This window comes from Centrocercus urophasianus, unplaced genomic scaffold (assembly GCF_019232065.1).
Source record: "Centrocercus urophasianus isolate 14NV4802_14NV808 unplaced genomic scaffold, USGS_Curo_1.0 seq_803, whole genome shotgun sequence".
NCBI lineage: Eukaryota > Metazoa > Chordata > Aves > Galliformes > Phasianidae > Centrocercus > Centrocercus urophasianus.
Genome location: NW_024885426.1, coordinates 29478 through 42603, shown reverse-complemented (window position 1 = coordinate 42603; position 13126 = coordinate 29478). Strand labels below are relative to the sequence as shown.

The following is a 13126-nucleotide window of genomic DNA, read 5'->3' as shown; positions in this document are numbered from 1 at the left end:
CTTTGGCTGCAGGGCTTTGGCTGCAGGGCTTTGGCTGCAGGGCTTTGCAAAGGCTGGGGGGCGGCCTGAGAGGAGATTGCTGCAGAGCTGCAGTTCTGCATCTGGTAGAATGGCTGCAGGCTGCGTCCCAGGCGAAGGCAGAGCGGCGCAGTTCCTCCCCCTGAGCTTCAGTCAGAGTGTTGTCCCCACTGCAGCACATGGATGTCAGATGTTTCCATGTTCTTGTGGTGAAATATCCTGGTTCTGATCGGAGGCAGAAGGAATGGAAAGATATATTAAAGAAAGAAGAAGGTTAGAAGAGAAGGCAGTAGGTCTTCAGTTTAAGTGGAGTAGAAGGTAACCAAGCTGTAGGTTTTCACCTCCTTTGGCAGGGGGGGTTGGGAGGAAAAAATGAAGTGTAGGAACGGAAAGGAGCTGTAGAATGCACCTTTCAGTGCTGTCCCCAGGCAGAGCTGTGGGTGTGTGTGATGGGCAGCAACGTGACAGGGAAGGATGAAGCTCCTTTCGCTCCAGGATGAGGCAGAAGGGCCTGCTTGCTGCTCACCCCAGGGTCCCAAAGGAAGGAGAGCATGGAAGGGGGGCCTGGCACCTGCACAGCTGGAACTGCAGCGTCCAACTGTTTCTGTGTTGACTTTCAGGAACATCTTTAATTCAGGACATGAAGGCTTACCTGGAAGGAGCTGGGACTGAATTCTGTGATATCATCCTGCTCTTGGACGGCCACCCACGGCCAGCACACAAGGCCATCCTTGCAGCCCGCTCCAGGTGAGTCTCTGCTCATTACTGCACGTGCAAAACGCTGTGCAGCTGCTGGGGCAGCTTTTGTAGAGGACAGGGAGGAGCTCTGTACCCACATACGGTGGAAGTTGCAGCTCTGCTCTGTAAGTGTAATAAGCCTTTAAGCCACAACGAGGAAATATTTTTCAATTTGATACCCAGCAGGGGAAGAGGGGAGGAAATTAAAATGGTAGAGACTCTTTGGAGGGTTTGTGAGCATAGAAGCTGCACTACAAGAGAAGGGATCTGTAAAATCACAAGAAGGAAATGTGCTGAGCATAAGGCCATTCTGGTGAGGTGGGGAGCAGCAAACATCCACTGAGCATCCACCTCAAATCCTGTGAAACCCGAGTCTCTTTCTCACCTGCTGATATGAATGAGCATAGAAAAAGCTGGTGCAGAACAGGGAGCAGATTGTTCCCATCAGCTCAGTTCCCAGAGGCGAGGTGTTCAGCCTGCAGTGAAGTTCTCCCTCCACTACATCTGAGCTGAGCGGGTTTGTCCCTGCTGTGTGCTCTGTGTATCTGCACCTTTGTGCCTGTGTGACGTTGAGCATCCACACAGCAGTTCTGTCTCAGTGTTTTGCAGTCCCAGTCATGGTATTCAGTATTATTACTGCACTATTTTACCACAGCTCTGTAGAAGAAGCCCCGTGTGGCTGGCAGTCACAGGCTGTGCATAGCGAGGAGATTCATCATGCTTTCTGCTTTCTGCTGGGTTTTATGCAGATTAGATGAAAATCTAAGCAGTGTGTGTCCCAATTTTCAGGAAAGGGAGACAAAGTTCAGGTAGTGCTGATGGAAGCTGGGGGTTATGACTGGAGTACTAACAGGCAGACACAGGAAGTACAGCTCAGCCCTGTTTTTGCCCAGGTTACCTCCTGCTTTAGGGAGCTGCTTCTGAACAGCACCGAGTTAAACCATCCGTGTGCAGAATGCTTTATGTTACTCTTAATTCCTTTCTTTCTAGTTACTTTGAAGCCATGTTCCGTTCCTTCATGCCTGAAGACGGGCAAGTGAATATTTCTATAGGTGAAATGGTTCCCAGCAAGCAAGCGTTTGAATCTATGCTTAGATATATTTATTATGGAGAAGTAAACATGCCTCCTGAAGACTCCCTGTATCCTTAAATCCGGGCTCTCTGTGTGAGGTGCACGTGCAGTGACTCAGCTCTGGTTTGCTGGCTGCAGGCTGGGGATGGTCAAGGCTGCACTGACAACAGGAGCTGCATTTCAGCCTCTGCTGCTGCATCTGTGTGCTGCGGCGCCCGTCCTTGGCTGTGTGTCTTTCCCTTAATGAGATTACAGCTACCTCTTTGCTGCACCTTACTATTATGGCTTCTCCAACAACAGACTGCAAGCGTACTGCAAGCAGAATCTGGAGATGAATGTTACGGTGGAGAACGTGCTCCAGGTAATTGCCCTCAGGAGCTTTAATTAGCTGCTTCACTTGGATACAGGAAAGCCTAAGAGTCTGATGCAGGGGACGTGGGCTTTGCTTTTCCTCCATCAAGCAGTGCTGCCCTGTGTCTGCTGGCTTAGTCCCATCTCGTGGGCTGAGTGGCACTGCAGTGCTGGGCGCAGAGCTGTGCAGACCCTGGAGCACAGCACAGCCTGAGCACAGCCTCGTCCAGCAGCCCCGCGTCCTTTTCTGCTCTTTCTGCCGTTGGTGCTCCTGTGTGGAAGTGTTGAGGAGGTTTGGCCAGCAGGATGCTCGTGTTGAGCTCCTCATCCCGCAGTGGGAGCAGGCTTTCCATAGGGCTTTACGCAGCATGCTCAGCCTCATCTGCAAATCTTGCTTTCAGTAGTAACCGAAGCAGTGGTGTGCAGGTGACGCTGCTCTTGTTTTAACATCAGTGCTGATCTGGCAGCAAAGTTTAAGGCAACAGAAGTACTCTGTGATAGCAAAGCCATCTGCGTAGGAAGCAGAGCCCTGAGCAACGTGAGCAGAATCCAATCCTGCACAGACTGCTCCTGGCTGCTGCCCACAGCAGTTTCACTGCAGCACCCCAGGGAACCCGGCTCTGAAACTGATCTGCAGTTTCCTCTCATGAAGGCTCCACACATCTTAGATGCAAGGTTTACTTCTGATTAGTTTAGAAAAGGTTTGGTAATGAAAACCATCGATGTTTCCGCAGCTCGGAGGAATTCTCTCCTATGAGTCAGAGCAGTGTTTGTGTGCTTGTATGTCTGAGCAACGCAGAAGGAAGATCTTACCTTTGCTTTTGCTGTAGATTTTGGAGGCAGCTGACAAGACCCAGGCCCTGGACATGAAGAGGCACTGCCTGCACATCATTGTTCACCAGTTCACCAAGGTTGGTTGCATCTTTTCTGGGGCTTTTGAGAGCTGCTGTCCTCTGTGGCTGCGTTGGTTAAAGACACACTAACATAGGAATCCGTTCCATTCTTCCTCATGTGAGACAGCTGAGACATGGCTGCCTGTCCTTGGCGCTTGCTGACAAGTCTGCCAGGCACGCTTCTCACATGAACAATAAATAAAAGACCAGAATATCCTAGTCTGGAAATGCAAAGACCTTCTAAAACAGAATTGCTTCCATTTCCGCTTGTTCCAGCTGTTAATTTTGTGGCATGCAGTTGTTGGGTTTTTGTGCATACAACAAGATAAGCTTGGCGTGGCATGGACTGAGTGCACTTTTCTCTTCCACTGGTAGCTACGAGTGCTGGGCACAGTTCTGCTGAGGCATTCTCCCTGCCATTGGTGGGAATGCAGAAATGCTGTGCTCAGAAGGCAGCTGAGCGTGGCCTGGCTGGGCTTGTTGTGGTTTCCACGTCTGGATACGGGGCTGATAGAACAGTCACGAGTCTGACGTGCTGATGTTCCCATCCTCACTGGGGAGAATGAGGGGATTGTCATGGTGTTGTTCAGATGAGAGAGGATCCCTCCATGAGTTCACTGCACACTGTTAGCATTGCTGAAATTTGTGGGTAAATCATAGAGACTGAACTGGGATTTCTGGGTGCTCCATACCTGCTGATGCCGTGGATGGTGTTCAGGTAGGGGTCTGTCTTCTGTGTGTTCAATCTCACAGTCCTGTTGATGCCTGAAGTTTGGAAAGCACTGCTGTGTCCAGGTGGCATCTAAAGGACATTCAGAGGGGGTATTCAGCCGAAGCTCAGTGCACTGCACATCTGTAATCATTTGGAGTGCACAAAAAGCTTTGAGAGTGGAGGGAGCATCCAGGAGTCCCCAGGCTGCTCGAGGGACCTCAGCACGAGGCTGCAGCCCTGTGCTGTGTTTTCTTCTGGTCCCCCAGTCCTGCAGAGGGGCTCAGCTCAGTGTGGCTCCCGCTGCACGTAGCCCAAGGGCTGGGGTGGCTTCTTGGCTTTGGGGCAACGCTCTGTAATCCCTGAGAGCTGAAATGCTGGGGTGTCTGCTTCCTGTGGAGGCCAGAGGAAGGCAGGCAGGTTGGAGCGATGCTCACCAGAATGTGCTGAGGGAGACAAATATTGCAGCACATCAGGAAAAACAACCTGAACTGCGGGGTGTTGCTCAGCTGTGCTCATCGGCACCAGTCAGAATATGTGGAAATGTTTTACATTCAAACTGTTGCCTGTTAGAACAGCATTCATCAACATGTGGCTGGAAGGCTGTCAAGCAGATGTGCAAGAAATGGTAATCATGCAATGTTTGTGTTTGGCCTGAGGAGCTTTGGTGTGTGATTTTTGGCCCAGCACTGTGTGACTGTGCGTGGCTGGGCAGGAACGCCTGCTGCTCCGCTCCTTTGCACGCTGCAGTCTCTGAAAGGTGATTTGTTCCCTCTGTGTGAGCCCAGCAGGGCAGTGGGGCTCAGACAGGCTGCTGTGGGCTCCCCTTCCCCACCTTGGTTCGTGCTGTTCTCGATTTAGAGCACAAAAGAGTTTCCCCACTTCGAGAGCCCCAACGGAAGAGCTGTTCCCAGAGGTTCGCTCATTGGGGCAATGGCTGTGCAGGCGTTTGTGTGTCGGTTCTGTGCTGAAGCCCCAATAAAAGTGCTGCTCTGAAGTGTCTGTCTGTGCTCTGACACCAGCCCCGATCTGCTCCTACCACTGCAGGGCCCGATTCCCACCAGTGCTTCGGGTGTCTGTTTGCTCCCAGTCCTGGCTGCGTGCCCTCGGGCAGCACTGCTCTGTGCTCTCTGGAGGTGTGCTCAGCTGAGGCGATGGATGGTGTCAGCAATGCAGGCAGGGCAGGACGTGGTGCTGATAACACAGGAGCAGGGATTGCTGGCATGGAGGAGAGAAGGCAGGGCTGTTGTGCATCTGAGCTTCGAGCAGCCCCAGAGCACACGGATTGCTGGAGTCATACGCCTCTGATGTGGCACAGGTTTTGCTGGCTGCTGCTCCATTGCCCTGCTTGGGCTGCAGGAGGCATTAAAGCAGAGCCCACGTGGCTCTGCTCTGAGGTTCCACAGCTCCAGAGCAGCACCTGGGTGTGCTGAGATCCCATCCTCTGTCAGTTCTGACGACCTGAAGGAGACAAGCAGACTTCAGAGCTCCGTGCTGCGCCGTGCCTGGCGCTGCGTTAAGAGAGCGCTTCGTTTGCATCCGGTAACAGCAGAATTGTCATCATGAGTAGTAATTACTGTTCTCTTGTGCTGGGATCAGCATTTCTGCTGTGCTCCCCTCCCTTCCCCTCCGTGCAGCACTGTGCACTTATGGGAAGTGGTGAGGGCCAGGTCCTGCACCCAGCTGCGATTTCGCACTTCGCATTGACCTGAGCAGGGGGGTAAAGCAGCAGCAATCAGCTGCCATTTGGGGAGGGTTTTCATTTCTTGGTGTTTTTCTGTTCTGTTTTTCTTTTCCTTGAAGGTCTCCAAGTTGCCAAACCTCCGCTCCCTGAGCCAGCCACTCCTCCTTGACATCATAGAGTCGCTAGCTAACCACATCTCAGACAAGCAGTGCGCGGAGCTGGGCGCAGACATTTGACGCGCTGCGATAACGGCGCTGCCCGTTCCTTCCTCTGCACCATTCTGGGGCTGCTTTCGCTCCCTTCCCACTCCGTGCTGAGCTGCTCGCAGTGGAGCAGGCAGATGTGGATGTGCTCGGTTTGTACCTTCGTGGAGAAGGGTTTGGTCTCTGCTGCACAGATGTAACGCTGCAGCCATTGAGGAAATGAATCCGGCCCAGGCGGTTCTGAGCCTTTCCCAATACTGTGGCTTTTATAGTGTGAAAGAGTCGTCCCTGTGTTGAAGAAGTATTTGAAACAAACAGCGTTAAACAAACTTCACCTGAAACGGCCATGGGCTGCAAGTGGAAGTCAGGCGTAACAGAGGTGGAAGCAGAGCGCGGTTTCAGCTGGGATGCTGATATTGGACCAGGATGGAGGGACTTTTTTGGGACTCCCCGTGGCAAGGATTAAAGGTGAAGCCCTGTTGCAACCTTGACTGGTGGGCTGCAGGAATTGCAGGCCTGTGCTGTGCTTCAGGCTAAACTAGAAGCTTACGGTCCTTTCTGACCATCCAATCCATGAATCCTATCTCACTAAGCCTTCCTACATCCATACGTTAATAAAGAGCTAACGACTCCTGCCTGCATTACATGATTGACTTGGCATTCATTTTGGAAAAAATGAAGCAAAAAGAACTCTTGGCTGGATGAAGGTCGCTTTGTTAAAAATAAGTATCTGTGCTGCGTCTTGTTTCCCATTTTAAGCTCTATGTCCTGGTTGGCTGCTGCCATGCAGGAAGGTGGCCGGAGGCAGAGCTCTGTTCCCAGTCAGTCCCAGTCCTGAATGGGCAGCAGCTCCCTGTTGTGTGAGCTGTGCTGAGGCACGCAGGCACTGGTGGCCACTGGTCTCAGCTGCTGGCTTTGCTGGTGTGAATCCAACCACAGGTGGCAGATAAATGAGGGCCAAGCACTCCTCAGCACGGGGGATTGGTTCCAGGTGGTTCAGAGGTAATGAAGTCCCAGCCAGGGGTTGTGTTCATTGCCCCAACCATCCACATTGTGCTGGGAAAGCACACAAAGTGCCCACAGGGAGAGGTTCTAAGCTGCAGCCTGTGATAATTCCAGCAGTTACTTTCAGCCATGCTGAATCCACTAGAGGACACCAGTTTTCCAAACGTGCACAGCCTGGGAAGGAAGAGCAGGCTGACCTCATCCGTGCAGTAACAGCCCGACTGACTGTGTTTGCTGTGACTGTGTGGAATTTGGAATGCCTTCTGAGCAGTGATGGCACGGGTGGTCTCTGCACGCTTGGTGCTGGCTGTGCAGCTCTCTGTGTCAGAGGTGGCTTTGGCTCAGTCCTGGGCCCGGGGTCGTGGTGCCAACGTGGGCAGCTTTGTGCTGCATTTTGGCATTGGGGAACTTGCTCTTTTCCTTGCCCTTGATGAGGACCAATTAACAGCATGGCTGCCTGCTTTGCCTCTTGTCTTCTCCCTCTCCTCCCCCGTATGTAGGCCACGCTGGCTCTTTGCAGCCCTCCGGTCATGTTTGACTTGCATCCTTCTCCATCCTCGGTGGGCTCCTGTCTGTGCCAGTGTGTGTTTGCTGCCCCTCGCTGTGCGGTTTGCTGGTAGTGCCTGGCTGCTCACCAGAGCAGGTTTTCATCCTGCTGAACGCTTCTCTCTAAAAGCCCATTAGGCTGCGGATGGGACGGAGCCCTGCTTCCATTACAGCACTGCTCAGAAACGTCTTATAGCCATTCTGATGGCATTAAGCGCCAGGTTTAGGAGCTGTTCTGCTGCTGCTCCATCCCTGAGCCCTGCATCTGTGGGGCTTGCTCTGCTGAACGGCCCTGCCCCACTCAGGGCACAGGGTGCCTCCCCAGCCCCAAACAGAAGCCCAGAGCCCCGGCCGTGGTGAGGTGCAGGTGGACAAAGCCATGCAGACTCAGGGTTCAGCTGTGCCACCCCGAGCCCTGCAGGAAGAGGATCCCCGCCTCGTCCCTTGCAGTGCCTGGGGGGGATGAAGCCAGGACCCGTCCCAGTGCTCCAGCTCCCATCCCTGCTGTGCTGGGGGTCCTGCAGGGCGCATCCAGCCCCAGGTGGGTGCAGGTCGGAGCTGTGAGCCCAGCGTTGCCTCTCCCTCCCCACTGTGGTGCAGGCACCACCAGGCCCCAGGAGCATCGGGGCTTCGCACTGAAGCTCGCCGAGAAGAGCAGGAGCACACAGTGGTAAAAACAGCTGAGTTTAATAAGGAAACGTGCAGTAAGAGCTCAGCAGCCTGCAGGAGGAGGGCAGGGATGGGGCTGCGGGCGAAGTCAGTCGCTCCCCTCCAAGCCCAGGATCTTCTTGACGTAGTTGCGGACGTTGATGTGCAGCTGGGGGGCTGTGGCTGAGAAGGTCTCCATGGCCAACGCTCGGGCAGCCTCCGAGCCGCCCCACATGGCGCGGTACAGCGGCAGCGTGTACTTCTGCTTCCCCTGCCGGGCACAGCGGCGGTTGGGGCACAGCCCTGCACTCCCAGCACGGGGCAGGAGGTGCAGGGATGCCCCCCAGCACACACCTGGCTGTGCAGGAACGCCTTCACCTTGCTGTACTCGGCCTCGTGGTTGTTCCTGAGGACGATTTGGCACCAGCGCAGCCGCAGCTCCGCGTTCTGAGCCTTGGAGATCTTTGGGTACGTGGCGCTCAGCCTCTCCACGTTGCCTGGGAGAGAGAGCCATCGCCTCCGCTCCCATGGGACCACAAGGCAAGGCCCCCCACCCCCCCAGGGCAACAAGAAGGACACTGAGCACTGGAGCTGTGCAGAGAGGGGCAATGGAGCTGTGGGGGTCCGGAGCACAGTGGGGTCCTACGGCGAGGGGACCCGGCGTGGGCCAGCGCAGCAGATGGGCTCAGGGGAGACCTTGCCATTGCCTGCAGCTCCGGAGAGGAAGTTTGGAGGGGAGGGGGAGAGTCAGGCTCTGCTCCGGGTAACAGCAATGGGACGGAAGGTGACGGCCTCATACTGCGCAGGGTTGGGGTGGGGAATGGGAGCAGAGGGGGCACCGTGCTCAGAAGCACAGGGCGATGGCAGTGAGGACAGCAGAGGATTGCAGGGCGGTGGCAGTGAGCTGGGCACTGCAGGATCTCAGCTGCCCTTCCCAACCACAATCCCTGCGGCTCATCGAAGCCCTGGAGGTGGCCTTGGCCTCACCATCAGGCAGGGGCGACTTCTGCAGGATCCGATCCAGGAAGTAGACCAGCTGGTACGTCTTCCAGGCTGAGATGTCCACGGCTTCAATCTCCTCCACGTTCAGGCCATCAGATGCCCACAGCTCTGCCAGTTCATCTGCCGGCTTCATCAGCTGCTGCCCCGGGGAAAGGTCGGGCAGGAAGGGCGGCCAGCCCGGCGTGTTGAGCCAGCGATCGAACTCCAGACCTGCAGAGGTGTGGGGAGGAGTGCTGGGGGGACTCCGAGCCCACATGTGAGGCTCCTGCTGTCCCACAGCTCCCAGCACAGCCCCAGCTGCTGCCCAGGGCTGGGTTTGCAGCCAGGCACAAAAAGCTCCTGCTGGGAGCGCTGAGCAGAGCTGAGCCCCAACTCCAGCACACAGATGGGTCTGCAATAAGACCAGCGCCGGGACGGAAGCCCAGGAGCTGGGAGCCATGAAGCCAAGCTCTCACTGTGCCGGGAAGCCCAGCAGCTCGCCGTGTTCGAATGGAAGATGGCTGTGAGCCCCCGAGGTGCTGCACCCTGCGCTGACCTGGGCGAGACTCCACGCCTTGCTTCTTCAGGTCGGGGAAGAACTCCAGGAAGAAATTGAGGGCATCGTCTGCAGTGATGCTCTGGAACTTGAACTGCTCCACGTAGGCCTGTGGGGATGGACAGGGTGACCGTGCTGTGCAATCACTGCCTGCTGCCACACGCAGCACTGCCCCACTGCACCCCCACCCCCAGCACAGCGCTGCCCTGACCTGCAGGAAGGTGTCAAACTTGCCCTGGTCCCCCACCAGGTGTGCCAGGTAGCTGACGAAGCAGAACCCCTTCTCATAGGGAGTCTCGTTGTACGTGTCATCCGGGTTGACACCTAGCAGGGCAGAAAGGAAACAGCACAAAGGAAATCATCCCTTGTTCTGCAAAGCGAGCGCTGTGCTCAGATTCATTGCTGCCACCCCTGTGCCATGCAGCCCCCCACCACAAAGCAGCCCGGATCCCAGCAGCCCAGCCCCCCAGACCTGGCTCAATCACCACCCGCAGTTTGTTCAGTGGGTGCTCCTCCCCAGTCGTGTCCATGTGCTGGCGCAGCAGAGCCCGGCCCGTCGCAGCCTCCAGGCAGGTGTAGGCTGAACCTGGCGTGGAGGAGGAGTGTTTGGAGCCATGACCCACACGTGGGGTGAGGAAAGCACAACGTGGGGGGGGGCATGGCATTTTGCCCCATAGCTGGATGATGGGGTGCGGGTGAAGGGTGAGAGGCACGGCAATGGGCTGGTGAGAGCACGCGCTGCCCAGAGCTGGAAGGGCAAAGGAACAGAGCAGGGAGAGCTGCTGTGCAGGGCCGTGTGTCCCTGAAGCGGATGTGGCAGCTCCATCTGCACCTCGGGACGAGGCTGGTTGAGAATGGGGACCGCAGAGCCCCGCGTGCGGCCACGCACCGTAGACCTCGGTGGAAATCCGCCTCTGGGCGTACATGGTGAAGCCCTCGTTCAGCCAGAACTCGCCCCAGGTGGCGTTGGTGACCAGGTTGCCAAACCAGCTGTGGGAGATCTCGTGGATGATGACGTCCACCAGGGAGCGATCCCCGGCCAGCAGGCAGGGCGTGACGAAGGTGATGCAGGGGTTCTCCATCCCACCGAAGGGGAAGGAGGGCGGCATGAACAGCACGTCGTACCTGGGGAGGGGCGGCAGCTCGGCACAGACTCACCTCTTCCTGCAGCCGTGGCCCAGGGCTGCAGGCGCTCCCTTCCCAGCCCCAAGGAATGGGGCTCGTCCTACCTGCCCCACACATAGGGCCCGAAGAGCTTCTCGCCCACAGCCAGGAACTCCTCGATCACCCCATCGTACTCCTTCTTGGCAGCCTCGATCAGGCAGGGCTCGGCCCAGACTCGGCTCCTGCAGAGACCAGGAGAGCTCAGAGCAAGCGTGGGGCATTGGCTGTGACATATGGCCTTGTGGAGCAGCACAGTGACAGCGTGATGGGGACAGCCCCTGTTGGGCAAACGTCACACAAGGGACAGACCTGCAGCTCGTGTGCTCGGCCTGGAGCAGAGCAGAGGAAGGTTTAACCACCAGTAGACTTTCACCTATTGCTTCACCAGGCAGCGACCGCACGTCTTTATGCTGCGACATGAAAGCCTGGCAATAAAGCTAAGGAGAGTCCAACTGCTGCAGCCTCCTTCCCAACCTGAGTGCCAAAGGGCTTTTGTGTCGTTGCTGTACCAGGGGGGAAAGGGACCTTTGGGGACGTGCTTGGGGCAGAAGCAAGCAGAGACCCCCGGCAGAGTGGTAGCTCACAGCTGTGCCTTAACATTGGGTCCCATCTGTGGGCACTCACCTCGGGCCAACCTCAGCAGACACAATGTCCCCCACAGCCAGGGCAATCAGGTACGAGGGGATGGGGTGCTCCATCTTGAAGACAAAGGTATTATCTTTCTGCTTCTCCCAGGTTGTGGCGCTCATCACGGCCGTGAAACCCTCGGGAACCTGCAAACGTCACCAAAACGCCCATCAGATCTGCGTGGCACACAGTGGGGTTTCAGCCAACCTGATGGGGACACCGCAATGAATCCCCTGAGCTGAGCTCAGGCTGCTCACAGCCATCCCTCCCACACTGGGGACAACGCGACCAAGGCTCTCTGAGAGCACATCACAGCTCATGGGCACAGCGGGGCACCGGGTGGGCAGGGAGGAGGGGTGGGTGCCAACCCTGCAGAACTGCTGCTCCTCCCCATCCTATACAGCCACTCATCCTCCTCAAGTCAGACCCAGGGAAGCCCTGCTTCCCCTGGCGCTGATCCGTGGGGTTTCACCCTCTGGGAGCTCTGCTCCAGCTTTGAGGGCACCCTGTGAGGATGGCAGCCTTCTGCCCCTCCTCTCCAGCACTTACAGAGCAGAGCTGCGCCCTACAAAAGCTCCGGGAAGGTTTCTGGGGTTTGCACCCCTCGTCCCTCCTGCGGTGCCGCTTACCTGCACTGTGGCTGAGTATGTGCATTTAACTGCTGGAGTGTCAAAGCCAGGGAAAAAGGATCTATTCAGGACGGCCTGGCCTTGAGTGTACAGATAGGGCTTCTGCTTCCCCGCAGTCTGCTCGGGGCTGAGCCAGCACACCTGGCGAGAGAAGAGACAGCGCAGTGAGCGGCGTTACCTGGAGCCGGGCCGTGTAGGTGCTCTTCGTGGCAGGGGTGTGGAAGCCGGGGAAGAAGGATCTGTTGAGCACAGGGAAGCCAGAGGTATAGAGGAAAGGTTTCTCCTTCTGGGCCGTTTGGGAGGAGTCCAGCCAGGACACCTGCGGCACAGGCGGAACAACAGGCGGTGAGGCGAGGGTTCCATTGCTGTCCCCACCGCTCGGTCCCCTCTGCCAGAGGGATGTGGGGCTGTGAGCAGCCCGCGGCGAGCCCAGCCCAGAGCCGAGGCACGGCGCCGGCCGCGTGGACTCTGGACGGCACGCGGTCCGGGTGAAAGATGGCGCGGGGTCCCCGCCGCCCCACGTCCTCTCGTCCTCGCGTCCACAAGTCCCCACTTCCCGGTGTCCTCACGTCCCGGCGTCCTCACCCTCCCATGTCCCCGGCTCCGCGTATCCCGGTGTCCCCGTGTCCCCCCGCCCCCCCGCCGCTCACCCCGGGCCCCTCTCCCGTCTCGTAGTCGATCCGCACGACCAGCAGCTCCCCGGGCCGCGGCTCTTCGGGCAGCGCGAGGTGCAGCGCGGTGCCATAGCTGGCGAACGGGCGGCTCTCGAAGCACAGCTCCCGCCCTTCCCCTTCTCCTTCCCCTTCCACGGCCCCGCCGGGCGGCAGCAGCCGCGCTCCGAGCACGGACAGCGCGGGGTGCGCGTCCAACACCAGCTCCCGGCACCCGGCGCGCACGCAGCGCAGCTCCAACCGCGCGGCCCCGCGCAGCCGCCCCGCACCCGCGGCCGCGAAGCCCACGCGCAGCGATAGGTGCAGATGCCGCAACGCGAACGGCGCCGCGCCGCCACCCGTGGCCGTGGCCGCGTCCCGGGCCGCCCCCAGCGCCGCCATTGCCGGTCGGAGCCGCCAGCGGGGACCGCCCGAGGGGGCGGGGAGGGGGCGGGGATTGCGGGTATCGCGGGGCGGGGGCGCGCCGGGGGTCCCGTGGGATTTTCCGCCCCCCCTCCCCCCCTTTCCCCGCTCCACGCGCGTTCGCGGCACTTCGGCACTGCGGGGGGCGGGTTGGGGGGGCGCGGGGGGGGCCGGGCTTCTGCGCGACTCCGCCCCGCTCCCCGGAGCCCGGCGCCCGCTTCAATTCGCC

At 58.0% G+C, this 13126-nt stretch overlaps 2 protein-coding genes across 2 annotated transcripts in view; one reads left to right on the top strand and one right to left on the bottom strand.

Annotated features, from left to right (window-relative positions):
• The window catches only part of LZTR1 (leucine zipper like transcription regulator 1), a 19084-nt gene extending 12772 nt beyond the window's left edge, over positions 1-6312 (top strand). The window contains exons 16-20 of the mRNA XM_042838468.1: positions 639-765; positions 1747-1896; positions 2084-2189; positions 3010-3090; positions 5585-6312. Coding sequence (XP_042694402.1) covers positions 639-765; positions 1747-1896; positions 2084-2189; positions 3010-3090; positions 5585-5701 — 581 coding nt within the window. The 3' untranslated portion in view covers positions 5702-6312. The remainder of the gene's footprint in view (positions 1-638; positions 766-1746; positions 1897-2083; positions 2190-3009; positions 3091-5584) is intronic.
• Positions 6313-7887: 1575 nt separating this feature from the next.
• LOC122171098 (arginyl aminopeptidase) lies at positions 7888-12876 on the bottom strand. The gene is made up of 11 exons (XM_042838462.1): positions 12475-12876; positions 12003-12143; positions 11193-11341; positions 10634-10750; positions 10294-10529; positions 9877-9990; positions 9616-9728; positions 9405-9513; positions 8855-9079; positions 8222-8364; positions 7888-8138 (listed from the first exon to the last, which is right to left on the bottom strand). The coding sequence occupies exons 1-11, from the start codon at positions 12874-12876 to the stop codon at positions 7977-7979; spliced, it is 1911 nt and encodes a 636-aa protein (XP_042694396.1). The 3' UTR covers positions 7888-7976.
• Positions 12877-13126: the final 250 nt, after the last annotated feature.